General features: G+C 45.4%; 1 protein-coding gene across 3 annotated transcripts in view; it reads left to right on the forward strand.

Annotated features, from left to right (window-relative positions):
* Positions 1-419: 419 nt before the first annotated feature.
* Positions 420-15,969, forward strand: part of LOC147894200 (DEA(D/H)-box RNA helicase family protein) — a 49,633-nt gene continuing 34,083 nt past the window's right edge. For 2 of the 3 annotated variants that reach the window (XM_087384864.1, XM_087384863.1), the window contains exons 1-6: positions 420-1,045; positions 3,904-4,050; positions 4,510-4,578; positions 4,838-4,944; positions 9,398-9,476; positions 9,861-10,034. In XM_087384864.1, coding sequence (XP_087240990.1) covers positions 482-1,045; positions 3,904-4,050; positions 4,510-4,578; positions 4,838-4,944; positions 9,398-9,476; positions 9,861-10,034 — 1,140 coding nt within the window. In that variant the 5' untranslated portion in view covers positions 420-481. The remainder of the gene's footprint in view (positions 1,046-3,903; positions 4,051-4,509; positions 4,579-4,837; positions 4,945-9,397; positions 9,477-9,860; positions 10,035-15,969) is intronic. The other variant, XM_087384865.1, reaches the window with a different exon arrangement.

Below are 15,969 nucleotides of genomic sequence, written 5' to 3' on the forward strand. Positions count from 1 at the left end.
GCTAATGTGGTTGCTAGGTCAAGCCTTGCATCTCCCCACTCCACCCATTATTTGAGCCAATGGCTTGCTTTGCCACGGAACTAATCTTCTACAACGCCAAACAATCCAACAAGAGTGTGTGGGTACTACCTCCTAGTATAGTAGTAAATGTGCATGGGCATTGCCTCCTAGAATAATGGTAAAGCAAGCGCTTTTGGATGCAAAAGAGAAAGCGAACAGTTTTTGAAGGGCATTCTGTAAGATGATCTCCATAAACGACAATTTGAAACACACAACTTAATTAAGTTATTTAAAGGAAATTCACAAATCCTCCACTATAGCACCCTTTTAAGGGGGCACTCTCTTTTAAGGGGGCACTCTATTATAGCACTACATTTAAGCAAGGGAGTTTCACTATAGCACTCGAGGCATGAGGCAATCCTTGATAATCCAACCTATCTCTATAAAGTTTTGAAGTAGGAGAATTGCAGTGGCGGTCGCCATGAACAAAACCTTCACGTTCGATACAGATGAAGACTTCGACAATCCTGCCCCCGCGCCATCCCAGTCGCCCTGGGAGTTCTCCAAGTACTCTCACACCGTCGCTGAGGAACATTTGCAACGCCGTACCACCTCCATCGACCACAAAATCTCCCAGGCTCGCCTTCCGAAACCACAGCACTCTGCTTTGAATGCGCCTGATGCGGAGACCCAGGCAAATAATTTGCACGCCAGGAAGCTCAGAGCCCCCGTCAGTCGGCGTACAGGTCGGCCTCACACAGCTGTCAGTAACTCCGGGATTGAGAACGATGGGGTTGCCGAAGCGAGCGAGGATGAAGGTGATGACTCTTTCGAAGGAGGCATTCAGATTCCCAAAGCAGGTTTCTCTAATGATGGTGGTGACTCTGCGCTTGATGATGTTTCCGAGGAACGTTTCAAGGGTGGTGAAAGTGAAGAGGATGCTGGTGAAGAGAGTGAGGACGGTGGTGAAGAGAGTGATGAAAGAGAAGAGGAACTTCCTGGTTCTTTTGGTGAAGGAGAGCAAACGCAGGCTAGAAACGCCAAGGTACACATTCAGAATTATGTACTCCGGTTTTTAAATTAAAAAATGCTTCTCGCCAGAACGTGCAACATAGAGAATTTACTTTGACTCTTTCTTGAAATACGAAATTCATTGGTACTATCATAGTGTGTCCATAAGTTGCTTGGAATGAAGTCTTGCTGATGGCACTATGGAAAGAGTTATTGTAGGTGAACTCGAGGAGTGGCAAATACTCTTCCCAAGATGACAATGTCAATTGAACATATTGTTGTAGCATTTCTTCCAAGACTTGATCAACTCTTTGAGTCTGTCCATTTGATTCTAGGTGATAGCTGAACTGAATAACAAAGTTGTACCAAAGATTTGAAAAAAGAAATAAAAAAATGACAAGTCAATTTGAGATCTCTGTCGTGGACGAGGTTTTTTGGCAATCCATGGCGTCGGAAGATATGTTGTATGAATAGTCATGCGATGTCTGGAGCTTGGGCACTTCTCATGCAAGTAACAAAATGTGCCATTTCAGACAACCGATCCATAGTGTTTCCTCTGGAGGATCGTGACAATGTTGTAATACAATTCATGGAAATGCTTTTCCATCTTTCAATTGGTTAGGAAGCGGTTGAAGAAGTCTCGCTGGATGTGGTTTGCTTGCTTTCATTTGTTGACAAGATAAGCAAGACGTAACCATCTTGATGCGTCGCTTAACCTGTAAGTCTTGTTTACGTCGGGATGTGCGGCATAAGGAAATATATGATGCTCTTTTAACAAAAGACGTCAAACATCCTTGTCGTGTGGTACACAGATGCTATCTTGATAATATAGAATATCAACATAAGAGTAGATTTTTGGACTTTTGAATGACAAAAAATCTAAATTTGTACGATTGGATACATTCTAGTCTTATAAAGGTATATTTTTCTCACCTTAGCGGACATGCAAATTCTTTGAATTTTTGTCCAAATGGTGATTAGTTGCTCGACTACATCGATTTATCTTATGCGGGTGCAGAAGCCTCAACAGCTACGTGTAGATTTTTGGACTTTAGAGCAACAAAAATTCTAAATTTGTATGATTGGATATATTCTAGATTTACAAAGGTATATATAAGAGTAGAATGAGAAAATCTTTTGTTCCGAGGTAGAAGGCCGATCTTTGGACAGAACCCGTACTGTTGGGCCGAAGTCTTTATCTTGGAGATATTTGCCTTTGAAGAATTTGGAATATCCATAGAGAGTGTAGAGATCACCACAAGAGAAGTTAGAGGGAACTTGCTAAGACCATCTGCAACTTCATTACTTCCTCCGCATGGTACAGGTTGTGTTTCACAAGACACGTTGATGCCTAGAACCTGCTATTCCCCATGAGTTTGCTGTCCATCTCTGGTGATACTTTTACCCATCTGCTTCAGCATCTCCCAAGTATTCTCCCCCATTCTTCAGGACCCAAATATCCTCTTGAGCAAGGTTCCCCTTCCCCCACCAGGATAATATCTCCTATTTGAAGAACCTACTTCTCCTGGATACTCCCTCTACTAATAGTTGCTCAGTATCCTCTCTCGCATCCATGGACTCTGCAGTCAACCCCAATCCTTTCAAGAGCTGTAACACTGTTGGAAAGGTCACTGCCCCATTTGTAAGCCCCCAAATGAGGAGAGCATGGGGGAGTGAGACCTAGGGCAACATGTGCCCAAAAAGAAGACTGCCATGTGGGCAGAAATCAGAGAAAGAAAAGGGGCTGCAGAAGGCTAGCCAAGTGGCGCAATCATGAGCAGGGCAAGGGCCTGCAGGAGGGCCTGGCAGCAGCAAAGGGTTGGCTAGATTGGTCGGCCATATGGCCTAGCCCACAGCCCCATACATAGGGGGGAGAGTGGAGGGGGCCAGCCTGTCAGCTGGCACACAAAGCAAGGGGGCTGGGCCCCCACTTAAATGGAGAGAGTACACAGCCCAAGAGGAGCTGCCCACAGCCCAAGATATAGGGCTGGTGGGGACGGTTTTTGGAGGCTGAGTTGGCCAGATCCAAGCAGGCTGGTCGGTCCAATTCAAGGGGCCTTGGGCCCTCTAAAAGCAGCCCATTACAGGGCATTTGAATATCCAGCAGTCAGCACACAAAGGGAGCAGCAGGAGCACCAGCTCACATGCCCTCATGCCTACATTAAAAGGCAAAGGAGTCCAGAGAGTGGCTGCAGATTCAGCTCTACTAGGGCTGGTACCTTGGCTGTCTCCCAGGGCAGCAAGAACCTGAGGTCAAAGGATGGAGAGTCTCCATACGCTCGAGGTGGAGCACACGGGCTCAAGTTCTAGTGGTATCTGGCAGATAGTAGAAGTACGTGGCGGTAAGATTAAAGGACCATGCTCTGGTGCCACACAATTCAGTTTGTCCAACATGGTTGGTGTTGCTCGAGCAAAGAGATATTGTGCAGTTGTGTGGTACAATGCATGAGCGTCCGTAGGAGAGTGTGAAGGCTGTCATTATAGACATTATGTGGTGTCATGTGGATCCTGTATAATGAGAGACTTTGCCCAAAGTTTTATTTGTGCAATTTATGCTTGGTACTGATGAGAACATAGGCGTAGCTTTGCTTATTACATTAGTTTTTTGTTTTTTTTTTCTTGGTTACTCTTAGTTTGGTTTCATGGCTCTTACACACCTCTTCCTTCCTTTTCCTTTTTCTGTCTACTTTGTTTACTTAAGGTTGGATATATTTCAGTCTTACGAAGGCATATATAAAGCTACTTAGAATTTAACTTGACTATGCCTTTTTGCAGTGAAATTTAAGCTTGTTTTACTTTATATGTTGCCTCCATTTGAAAGTGGGGAGTTGCTCCAAAACAATGGATTATTTGTTATAGGAAAGTGCATTGAAAAGCTGTGCACTTGTGCAGAAAGAAACAAGAAAGGCACCAGAAAAGTTCTTTTCCTCTGTGGAAGGCACCACATTCAATGCCAAAGCGTTTATGGAGCTCAACATCTCTCGTCCCCTTTTACGTGCATGTGATGCTCTTGGCTACAAACAGCCGACTCCTATACAGGTAAGAATGTAGTCTTTTTGTCCTCGTTCGCATGGAGTTGATTATAGCAGCACATTATTTGGATCATAAGTTGTCTAGGGAAGAACAGAAGCGGGAGTTGATTATAGCAGCACATTATTGCCTAGAAGTAATGAAACTGTTTTTTGCGGAAAGTTGTGAATTGCTAGTTCCAGAGCTCAGCATATTATTTGCTCCTCCAGACTGCTATGCATCCTCTTCCTTGGCATACAAGGAATCTGCACCATACTAGAACTCTGTTACCCAGTTAATGGTAAACTCTAAGATTATGCAGTAATGAACAGACAGCTTACACAGATTAAAAAAACAAACCGGCTTTCAATGCTAATAATTTTTTGTATTGCCGTATCTATTTGAAAGACGGCGGTGGCTTGCCAACGCTTTTTGTGGGGAACAGAATGACAACTATCAATATGATCTCTTTGGGTCTAATGGCTGCAGGCAGCTTGCATACCATTGGCTTTAACAGGGAGGGATATATGCGGAAGTGCAGTCACCGGCTCTGGCAAAGTATGCAGTTTTTGAACTTCTTGCACTTTCAGACTGTTTTAAGAGCTGCCTATTTTGTAGGGAAGGGGCTTGATGAGTTTGGCTATTTTTTTAGAAAGCTGATGAATCCATGAGAGATGCTGTATTAGGGCTTGATTTGTTCACATGTTTAAATGGGTTGAATCATAAATGCTGTGTACTGTCTTGGTTAAGATGGTTGGTTCCCAATTTTGTTTGGTGGTTCCGTGATGATCTAATTCTTTTCTTTGATACATTGTAGACGGCAGCCTTTGCTTTGCCATTACTTGAAAGGCTCCTCTTCAGACCACGAAGGATCCCTGCAATTCGCGTTTTAATTCTAACACCAACAAGGGAGCTTGCTGTGCAGTATGATGTTAACCTGTCTAATTATGTATCAGTGTTTACGCAAATATGAAATCTTATTTGGTTTGTATGTCCTTTTGAATGCTTAAGGCTGATAATTTTGAGCTGTGGATGACATAGTAATAAAACTTTTCAAATTCATTCATCATGCCAGAAGTAGCTTGAATTACCTCTGGACAACTGGCTATGCAAGGTGCATTAAGTGGCAGAGAGTAGGGCCCTTGATATGAGTATGAGACTATTATTTTTGATGGTTTTGACATGAAGTTGTTACCCTTGGATAGGTAGGCTCACAAGAATTATTAAAAATAAATGGTTTAAAGCTAAACTGAAGATCAAGAAAGACTTTTCATGTAAACCGTAAGTGCGAAATGCATAGAAGATATTAATTTGTTAGATTTTTTGATAATAGTTTCAAGAAAGCAAAAAAAAACCTGTGGATGGAAAAGGAATTATTTAATGGACTGTGGTGTTGTTTGATCAACATTATCCTAGATAGATTCAGGAGAGAAAAATTCAATAATGAAGAATAGAAAGGTGAGGTAATAGAACCTCTGTAAGAGTACTTTGATTTGATAATCAGGGCCCTAGTGAATACAAAGCTTGAAGGCGTCGAACAAAAACTCTACTGGCAGACGCTGGGTAGATTTTTTTCAAGAGAAAATCTAATTTGCTGATGTTCCCCTGAATAGTGGTCATCTCGCCTCCTAGATTCTCCTAAATTCAGGCAGGCTTCCCAATTCGTGAGCTCTTGCCAAATAACCCTAAACCACCCCAATTTACACAAGTCTTTCTCTCCTGAGGCTAAGCTGAAGGCACCTACTGCAGCCTCTGATTGTCCAATTGTGGGATTGACTTATGTAGATGCTTGCCCACTGTATTGAGGGTACTAATCAAGGGGAACCAGCTGTACTTTCTGCCTACACCTTGTTGCATGTGCCACCTCTATAAGTCCCAACTGTAGGAGTTCCAACTTTGTATCTCAGTATCAGCGTAGCAAAATTAGAATAGCAGGAGGAAAGTTTAGCAATTACGGTTTTTCTCCCTAAGCACACAGACCATTGTAATCTCTCACAGCTTTGGATTCAGCTCACATGAGTACTATGCCACCTATTCAGCTTGCAGGATAGTTGACACCTTAGTGGACGTGCAAATTCTTTGAATTTTCTTTCAAGTGGTGATCAGCTATTCAATATCTTACACGGGTGTAGAAGCCCCAATAGCTAAAAATTTTTCATAACTTTAGAACAACAAAAATCTGAATTTGTACGATTGGATATATTCTAGTCTTACAAAGGCATATTTTTCTATCACCTTAGTGGACATGAAAATTCCTTGAATTTTCATCCAAGTGGTGATCAACTGTTCAACTATATCAAGATATCTTACACAGGTGCAGAAGCCCCAACAGCTAAAAGTTTCTCTTAACTTTAGAACAACAAAAATCTGAAATTGTGCGATTGGGCATATTCTATTCTTACAAAGGTATATCTTTCTATCTTACCTTCGTAGAAATGCAAATTCCTTGAATTTTCGTCCAAGTGGTGATCAGCTGTTCAACCATATCGAAATATCTTACACGGGTGCAGAATCCCCAACAGCTAAAAATTTCTTATAACTTTAGAACAACAAAAATCTGAATTTGTGCGATTGGACATATTTTAGTCTTACAAAGGTATACCACCTTAGCGGACATGCAAATTCCTTGAATTTTCGTCCAAGTGGTGATCAGCTATTCAACCGTATCAAAATATCTTACACGGGTGCAGAAGCCCCAATAGCTAAAAATTTCTCTTAACTTTAGAACAAAAAAATCTGAATTTGTACGATTGGATAAGATAGGGTAAAATAACCCGTATATCGGTGGGGCCCTTATCCATACCAATTCTATTCTGCATCGTTTCGCGAAAGAATCAAACCTCTTGGCTCAGGTTGACAAAGGGGATGTTGGAAAGGTCACCTCCCCATCTGTAAGCCCCCAAATGAGGAGAGCGTGGGGGAGGGAGACCTAGGGCAGGATGTGCCCCAAAAGAAGAGAGGCGGGTACCTGGCTGATCTGCAGGAGCATAAGGCGGAGCAGAGGACAGCAGTAGGGACCCAAGAGAAGAGACCACGGATGACATCAGCAACAGTACGGAATAGTACAGAGCTGAGGTGCACACGTGGCAGATCAGGAGAACAGGGTAAACAGGTGCTGACATGGCAGGTCAGGAGCGCAGGTGTACGGGGCTGCATGGGGCCTGGTAGAGCAGCAAATGGGGCTGCCAGTGGGCAGTGGCATGCCTTATATAGGCTGGGCCCCTGCCTTGATTGGAGGGCCAAAAGCCCTAGAAGTGTGGGCCAAAGGGACCTAGTTTTGTGAGCCCTTAAAGGGCTGTTTTGGGGCAGACTGGTCGGCCCAAACAGACCAGCCAGTCGGCCCATTTAGGGCTGGCTGGTCGGTTAAGTCCAGGAGCCCTTGGGGCCTATAAAAGGAGAGGCTTGTGGCCTCATTTCTCATCCAGCAGTGCAGCTTCCAGCAGAGCAGAAAGGAGCAGCAGAGCACAACCCTTGGGGCCTACATCCAGAAGCTGAAGGAGTACCAGTGTTGCTGCAGACTTAGCTCAAGTGTGAGGCTGAGACTTTGGCTGTCTGAGTTGAGGTCAAAGGACGGAGAGTCCACATAAGCTCGAGGTGGAGCACGCGGGCTCGAGTCTAGAGATAGTCAGCAGATTGGAGAAGGACCTTGTGGTTAGATCAGAGGACCACACCATTGGTGGGACTCTGGATCTATCTCTTTTGTATTGTGTCCATAGTTTTGGACGGAAATATATATTTTGGTGGTTTCTCTACCTGGCTGGTTCATTGTCTATTGATGAGTCTGCACATCTATGTGATGCACCAGCCCTGAAAATGGATATATGTACAGCCTGAAGGACTGTGGAACAACCAGCTCTGGTGGGTTTAATGGCCCATGTGGCTGCCCTAGGAAGCCTTTTGATCGCTGCCCACATGGCAGTCTGTTTGCTGTGTAGCAGTTTCTCTCATTTCCTCTACTTGTGTCCATGTCGCATATTCTACACCCAACATCCTGTAGGTGTCAATCCCCTTGCTCTCTTTTTTCTTTCTTTCTTTCCTCATTTGGGGCTCAGAAGTGGGGGATTGACCTATACTTCCAACATGCCTATGGATTTTTCCAATGGCTTAGAGGCCAAGGGCATGTCGACAAGTCAAGTCCATAATTTGGAGGGAAGGTTGGTTGGGACTTGCTATTGACACCAATGGCTAATGTGTGAAAGTTTGAGGAAGCTCATCTGGTGGTGTACTAAAAAAAGGGTCTTTTGTAGGTCAAAGTCCATCGTTGGGCTTCCATGGCACTCCTATGTGTAGGCAGCCTCCCATCACCAAAGTCTTAGCTGTTATTTTGAACTAGGTCTGCGTCAATAGCCTTCCATGATGTTGCTATCAGAGCTCCTTTGGCGAGACTGTGAGCTTACCTTCAAAAAACCTCCTCCTCTGCTATGAGCTCTTATGTTCAAGGTCCCAGGACAGTTGTTAGAATGTTTTTCAATTTTGACACGTAACACTAGTGATAGGCTGGTGTCACTTTTTTGAGCATGAGATCAGAGTCGGCTCTTATCCATCTGTTGACATGAGCTGAAAGCACTTCTTCAATGGTTGGCTAGTTTGTAGCCCTTGCTTTTATCCATAGCAAGAGGGGTTCTTTTCCTTTGTTGATGCATCAGTTCCCTCCAGGAGCAAGGGGAAGTTCTGCAGGGAGCTACAAGGACTGGGTGCCGTAGAGCTCAAGACCCTGAGCCTACGCTCCAAATATGTCAGGTGGTAGGAAATTGGACATAGGCCCAGTGAGGTTCTGCCCCATCCAATGCACCGTCATTGCTGCATCACGGTGCCAGGCTGCTTCATGACACTCATAAGTGCACCCCGCAGAGAGGCTAGGCAATGACAACAGCGGATTTTGGACATGTTCTGGAGGCGTTGCGATCCTTGACTCTATATTGCCGTTGGAACCGCAGTCTGGCCTACTTAGAGATGAGATTTCTCATGAATGATCCATGACAGGAATAACTCTCGAAACATGGGATGTATCCCCTTTTCTACTTCAGTTTCAACACTACACTCTTATGGGTGTGCTAGACACCTTTAGATCCCATAACAGGGGTGCTTTCTCAGAATATAGGCCTACTTGATCTTCCACTGCAACGGATGTCCCCCCCCCCCGTCCTCTCTGTGTACGTTTGTCTCCCTCACACTCTTTAGAGTCATCTGGTTCTTCTTTGCTTTAATTAGCTAGCACATGCATGCCTACTATATTTAGTAGCATATTTCCCATGTTTGTTACGTCTACTCCTCCTTAACTTGTATATTTTTCTGTCACTCCTGAACTGTTAATGGATCCAAAGAATAGCTTACTGATTTGATTAATGCCTACTCTTTGTAATCAATGTGTGGACAGGGTACACAGTATGATTGAAAAATTGGCACAATTTACTGATGTACGCTGCTGTCTTGTGGTTGGGGGCCTTTCTAGTAAGGTAAACTTTTGGTTTGGATTCATTTTAATATGGTGTTGTGCAGTCAACCATGGGGGATTTCTTTATTGTTATCGTTAAATAGGCTCATTGGATGTGCTATGCACAATTTTATTTATATGAAGGCGCTTTGTAGACTGCCCCTCCTAAGCTCTGTGTGGAATCATACATGATTTTTTGAATTATCATAAAGTGAACTTTACAGGGTGAGAATAGAGGGAATGTGTCCTTTTTGTTCAGTCAGCTTGCTATTTGCCATGCAATCGAAATGTGTAGCTAGTGTGATGTGGAAGCTAGTTTAGGCATATGAAGTGAGCAAACAGTACCTAGTTCATTTAATGTACCTCTTTTTTGAATATGCTTTGGGAGTGTTGAATGTTACTACAGGTTCAAGAGGTTGGGCTACGGTCACATCCCGACATCGTTGTTGCTACACCAGGACGGATGATTGACCACTTGCACAACACGCAATCGGTGGGGTTGGAGGATCTAGCAATCTTAGTTTTGGATGAAGCGGATCGACTCTTAGAGCTTGGGTTCACTAACGAGGTTCAGGAGCTGGTAAATTCTTATAACATAACATTCTGCTTTCAATATGGCTTGTTCTTTAAGTGCTTTTGTAGTAATTTATACAATTGATAATAGATATAGTAGGGGTTACACAATCTACCTTTCTAATTCTGGCGGATTGAAGCATGGTGGCAGGTTGTCGTTGGCCATGTGTCATTTTCTGCGTTGTATATCGAAGCCTAAATAACTAGGTGAAAGAAGCACGGCATGTTACCCAATTTTAGCGCTACAGGAATTACCGAAATTGGATGAGCAGCCCTGAAAGACATATGAAAAGAGGGAGAACAATACGTTAATTGGTAGCAATTGAGAAAAATGTAGAAACTAGCTACTAACCAAAAAAGCTCCGTACAAGATTTGTCTAATTCAGTAGACCTGGGACATGGATTCCAGTAGAGCTTTTCCCCATCCTTTCGATATCAGATGTAGAGAAGCCTTTTATGAACTTTGAGGAGCAGAATTACTTGCTAATTTCTTCTAGCAGCTTCAAATGCATGTGCAAGAATGGACAGTGAGCTGCTTGTTGCTATTCTACAAGACCTCCTAGCCAAGGCTTGTCTCTAGTCTTTAGTAAGGCAAAAGCTAGCAGCTTCTTCTAGCTTCGCTTGCACATGTGAGTGCTCATGCACACACAGAAAAAGAGAAAGAAAGAAAGATAGAAGGTTAGTAACATTTGTAGAAGAAAGATAGAAGGTTAGTAACATTTGTAGAAGGCAAAAGTCTATGAGATGAAACACTGAATACCCTGGTGAGGGAAAACTAGAGGTGTCTATCACCCCTCTAAAAAAGGCTACTGATGAATCTAGTAAAAATAGGGCAAAAAACTCCCGTGTCATATCATGTACCATGTGTCAAATCATGAATAGCCCGAGCTCCTTGTGGGCATGACAAGGGTCCCACTAGGAGTCTTGGTGTCTCCAAAACTTATACGAGATTCGGTGCTGGCATCCTCAACTCCCCGTGTAGCTCATACACCTTGTTTAGGGAACTAGAGGTGTCTAGAACACCCAACATGTAGTCTCTTAGAACCGAACCCACTCGGTCCCTCTAGATCCACTCCTAAGAAGGCTCCCGTGTATAGTGTTGTTGGTCAGACTAGAGAATCAAATAGGAGGGTTTTCGTGTGCACATGTTGGAAGTGGGCCTACAAGGAGTGCCTATCTAGTCTTGCCAATGAGGCATGTCCTTTGGTCAGTTTGGGTTATGCTACTGGTGACATATTGTGAGTTGAGGTCCTACAAAGATGCATCCCAAATAGATGTAGGATGTGACGACCTCAACCTATGCTCCAATGAATGTGAACAATTGTTTGTGTTGAAGATCATAAGATTGACGAGATCCCGTACAAATGTTCGCTTGCGTAGTGCTGCCTGGCGTGCTTGAGCATCCTTGAATCGGACGACAAGAGACGGCATATAGGCTGCGTCCTATATGCCATGCGTCCTCAACCCCATGCTTTAGGACTTCCAGAGTGGAAGCCACGAAGCTAGTGGCATTGTTGATGTGGCGGTCATGGAGGTACGAGGGATCCTCATGACTCTAATGCGGGGAGCCTTACTAGCTCTCTACTGTTGCTCAAGAATGGTCGCTGAAACGGTGGCCTTCGCAGGCTCTCGTTTCGCCACGTCCACCCATGTGGAGGTCTCCTCGATAGTTGACTGCATGGTGGCTATCTGTGCCTCCACTACTGGCCCACTACTTAGGGATGTCGCTATGGCAACAAGCTCCTTGCAGAGCCGTAACACCTCCTGGCCAAGGCTATGGATAAGTCTATCCTAATCCATCTCTCGTTGCTCCCAAGTCTTAGGTGGAATCTGGTGTGATTGATGTGACTAGGATGGCTGAGTGAGTAGGATAGGGGATAGGGACAGAGGGGTGGAGATGACAGAAGACTAAGAGGGGTGTTGGGACATCTGGGTGATGGCTGAAGTGAGCTCGATTGTACATGGAAAGGGTGGCTGGCTAAGGGGTAGAGGTGACAAGAAAGTGGAGTACTGTATGGAGGCATATGGGGGTTAAGGCGGAGGTCAGAGAAGGGCATGTCTAGGCCAGTGTCGATGCTGACTTTGATGCCAAAGCTGAAGCTGGTGCTGATAATGATCGTGGCAATGATGATGCGGACGCTGAAGCTAGAGCTGATGGTGTAGCTGCAAGCTTTTGCAAAGCCGTACTGCTTGTCTGTAGACCACTGCCATTGCAGCGGTGGTTGATGTAATCAACCTCTGGCTGTCCTTTTGGCACTTGCATGAGCTGCTGGTTTTTTGGCTTCTCTTCCTTCTTTTCTCTTTTCTCTCGTTTTGCCATGTCGCTTTTTTGCTTTTTTCATAGTTTTCTTTGTTTTTCCCTGGAGTTACGACAGGGAAAAGGGGCCATTGCCCTTCAGGTGTCTACCCATCATTTTTATAGGGGCTACACGTGTCGGGGGAGTTCTTGGACTGAAGGGATTTAAAGGAGGCCATATCTTGGGCTAGAAATCGAAACTGGGAATGGAGGTAGAATGGCCAAGGGGGGAGCTGCGAATCAAGGCAGACTGGCAATGGGGGGGGAGCTGGGAATGGGGCGGATTCCGGAATGGTCAGGGGTTTCTAGGAATTGAACGGAAAGGTAGTTTAATGGGGGGAGGGGGTTGGGATTGTAGAGGTCACCACCCCATCTGTGAGCCCCCATATGAGGAGTGCATCATGGGGGTGGACCATAGAGAAAAAGAAAGGGATTTTTTGGGCTGCCACATGGACAGCAAACAGGCTGACATGTGGGCAGCACAAGAAAGAGAGAGTACATGGAACATGGAGATGAAGAGCCTCCATGGGGGGTGATGTGATAGAGCAATGCCCAGAGGCTGTCCACAGGTGGAGAGGACCTGATTGCGCAGGGTATACAGCAGAGAAAAGCTGCGATGAGGCAGGGCTGATGTCAGTAGAGGTATGGGCAGGTACAGCAGGCCCTACGGACCTGAGGTGTTCCAGGGCCTGCAAGAGGCGTGACAAAAGGTGGAATTGTAGCAGCAGGAAGGTGCTGCTGTCGCGGCAGCTTTGGGAAGCATTTGGGCCTGGAAAAGGCCTTGGAGCAGGCTGGGTTAGGGCTGGACAGGCCTGGTCCAGTGGGAGCCTGCCACGTGGCCAGGCTGGGCCAGCCAGCCCTCAAGAGGTGTGCCCCCACTAGGGGGTTTATAGTAGTCAGCAAAGTCGGGTGGGGGGGCTGATTGGGTCGGCCCAATTTCCCCTTGAAGGGTGTGGGTGGATGGAGGGCTAGGAGGGAAGCGCTAGGAGCAGAGTGGTGTAGGGAGCAAATGCAGGGAGTGGAGAGCAGGAGCGAGGGAGGGGAGGGATGGAGGCATAGGCTGGAGCGGAGGGGTGGATGTCAGAGCTGGAGTGGGAAGCAGGGTGGGGCGAAGTAAGCTGAAGTGTAGAGGTGGAGGTGCAGGTTTGCGCAGGCTAGGTTGGAGCAGAGGGCTTGGGGGGAGCAAACTAGAAAGAAAGAAAGTTTATTAAAGTCTACTAAAGACCGATGGGTCTATGTGACTGAAGAAAGACCTGATACAATGAACAAAAGGGTGGAGCGATCAAGCAAGCATCCTAACCCATGCTAGGAAACTGTGTAGACATAGTCAGTGGTATCATCGTACATGTCCACCATAATCATACACACATCCATCATGGCGTCATCATCCGCCTGTGGAGACGTAGTCAGATCCAATACAATACAAATTACAATACAATACAATAGGCATACAGAACTTGAAGATGCACACAATGACGGACTAGGCATTGTAGGCAAGAAAGCTTGTGATGGGATCACTGCCTGCTATCTGGATGAGTGACCCTTCGTGCCCTCCTGGCGGCTACCCAATGTTTGACGAGTGCCACTGTAACCCCGGTCGGCTGTACCCCAGGTCTGAAAATAGAGGAGATGTCAGTGAGTGTGATCTGTGCATCTGTCCTCTGTGGGGTGTGCCACGTCTCAATCTCAGGATCTCTACCTCTCCTGCTAATTGTGTCTGGGACAGCAACCTGCTCTGCCTGGAAGAACTTTGTGATTATACTCTGTGATGGGCCAGGCATGGTCCGCTGCTCGTCTTCTCAACCTGATTAGACGATCTCTATGCTGAATTGCCTTGTGAACAAAAGCTGTCAAGCATCTTTGACCTCAGTATAGAAGGAGTTTGGAGAGGCCCTCGAATCCGTCTATGAAAACGCAATGGTATCGTCCATGAATCTCATAGTAGACAGGGCAACGGAAGAAAAAGTGCTCCTCTGACTCCACCTCATGGCGCTCACAGAATGTGCAGATACGACTCTCCCTTTGTATCCCCTCTGCTCGTTCGCTCTCGATACGGAGTCGGTGTGATGACACACGTAATTGTCCAAGGGCAATCCTGAGTGAATGTGGTAAGTGGATCTGAGTGTACCCCGGTGGGATGATGAACCCCTCTGCTGAAATGTGCAAGCAGTGGTCCCGATAGAAACTGAGCTTCATAGGGAGCTCTGCCTGTGCTAGCCAGGTCCTGAATGTGTGTAGCTGTAGGAGATCCTCCCGTATGATTGGGTTGAATTCGTTGCCCTGAAATGGGACAAATGGAGCGTCAATGCTGTACTGGAAGGGTGGCAGCCTGTCTATATGAAAACCATAGTTGGTTCCGTACTCGTATGTTTGGCTGAACCATACGCATATGAAATAATTATTCCGTACGCGTATGGTATGGCCAATCATACTTGGCTTTTTTAAAGGAGAAAGACGCGGTTTCCAGAACTTTATGAAAACATTTTTCAATAAATTATGAGCCATACGCGTGCATGCGGTAGAGGTAAATGATAGTCTGGAATGCTGCATCTAACTGTAGTGGGGATGCCCCGAACTCAGCCTGAATGAACTGATGAGGGACATATGGCTTGCTGCGTATCATCCGTGAGAGTAGGAGAATCTGTAATCTCTCCACTCGAGTCCACTCTGTGTCAGAGAGGTCTGGTCGCCAATAGGTGCCACCATACATGCCCGTAGGTCGGACCAAGGAGTCGAAAAGAAGAACCTTGGTCGCGGGTCTTGAAAATGTGAGTGGGGAGAGAGAGAGAGAGAGAGAGAGAGAGAGAGAGAGAGAGAGAGGAGAAGAAGAAGAAGAAGTGGAAGAAGACAAAAAAGGTGAACACCAAAACATCGGTTATAGACTGAGAGTCTCTTGGGAGTGTATATAGCACTCATAAAATTATTATAGGTTAACTACAGTCTACTACCAATGATAATCGGCCTGCATTACATCTGTTTAAGACTGAGAGTCTTTAGGTTTGGATTATAAGTGCTTTTCCATATCTGACAGCCCATTTTCCTTCCTTTCGAGCATCCTTCACTTTGGCCAATTCAGTGGCCTTCATTTTGAGCTGAGTAGGGGTGAGCTCCTCCGCTATCCATATTTAAGTGCCTTCCAGCGTATTGGTTTGCTTAAGAATCATGTTTCTTTTCATCTTGTTCTGGAAGCATATTTTGGCTTGCGTCCCCTCTTGTAAGACACCTATTACATCTTCAGCATCCCATTCTAGTTGTGGGGTTCTTTCCATGATATTTTCCAGTTTTTCCTTTTGAGTTCCTTCAAACCAGCCCTCTGGTAGCCCCCCTATGCGTATGAGTCGTGTATTAGCCACCCTCTTTTCCTGTTCTTGTACTTCTTCATACACATCCGATGTGTTAACTTTAGTGTCCAGTGTTGCTGTAATTTCCTGTTTTACTGATTGGAGCTGATTTGTGACCAGGTCCTGGACTTTAGTCAGCATCTGTGGTGTGGGTGCTGCTGTATTGTGTATCTGCAGTACCTCGTGAATAATTTCCTGTTTTCCTTGTGCTTCCCATGCATCCGTTTTCCTCTCTAAAGCTGCAAGTGTGAGAGCTCACGGATTTCCTGCTGTAAGTAATAAATATGCTCTTGTGGGTCTATCAT

The sequence above is a fragment of the Dipteris shenzhenensis genome, chromosome 14 (assembly GCF_047967505.1).
Source record: "Dipteris shenzhenensis isolate YYH24624 ecotype China chromosome 14, Dip_SZ_1.0, whole genome shotgun sequence".
NCBI lineage: Eukaryota > Viridiplantae > Streptophyta > Polypodiopsida > Gleicheniales > Dipteridaceae > Dipteris > Dipteris shenzhenensis.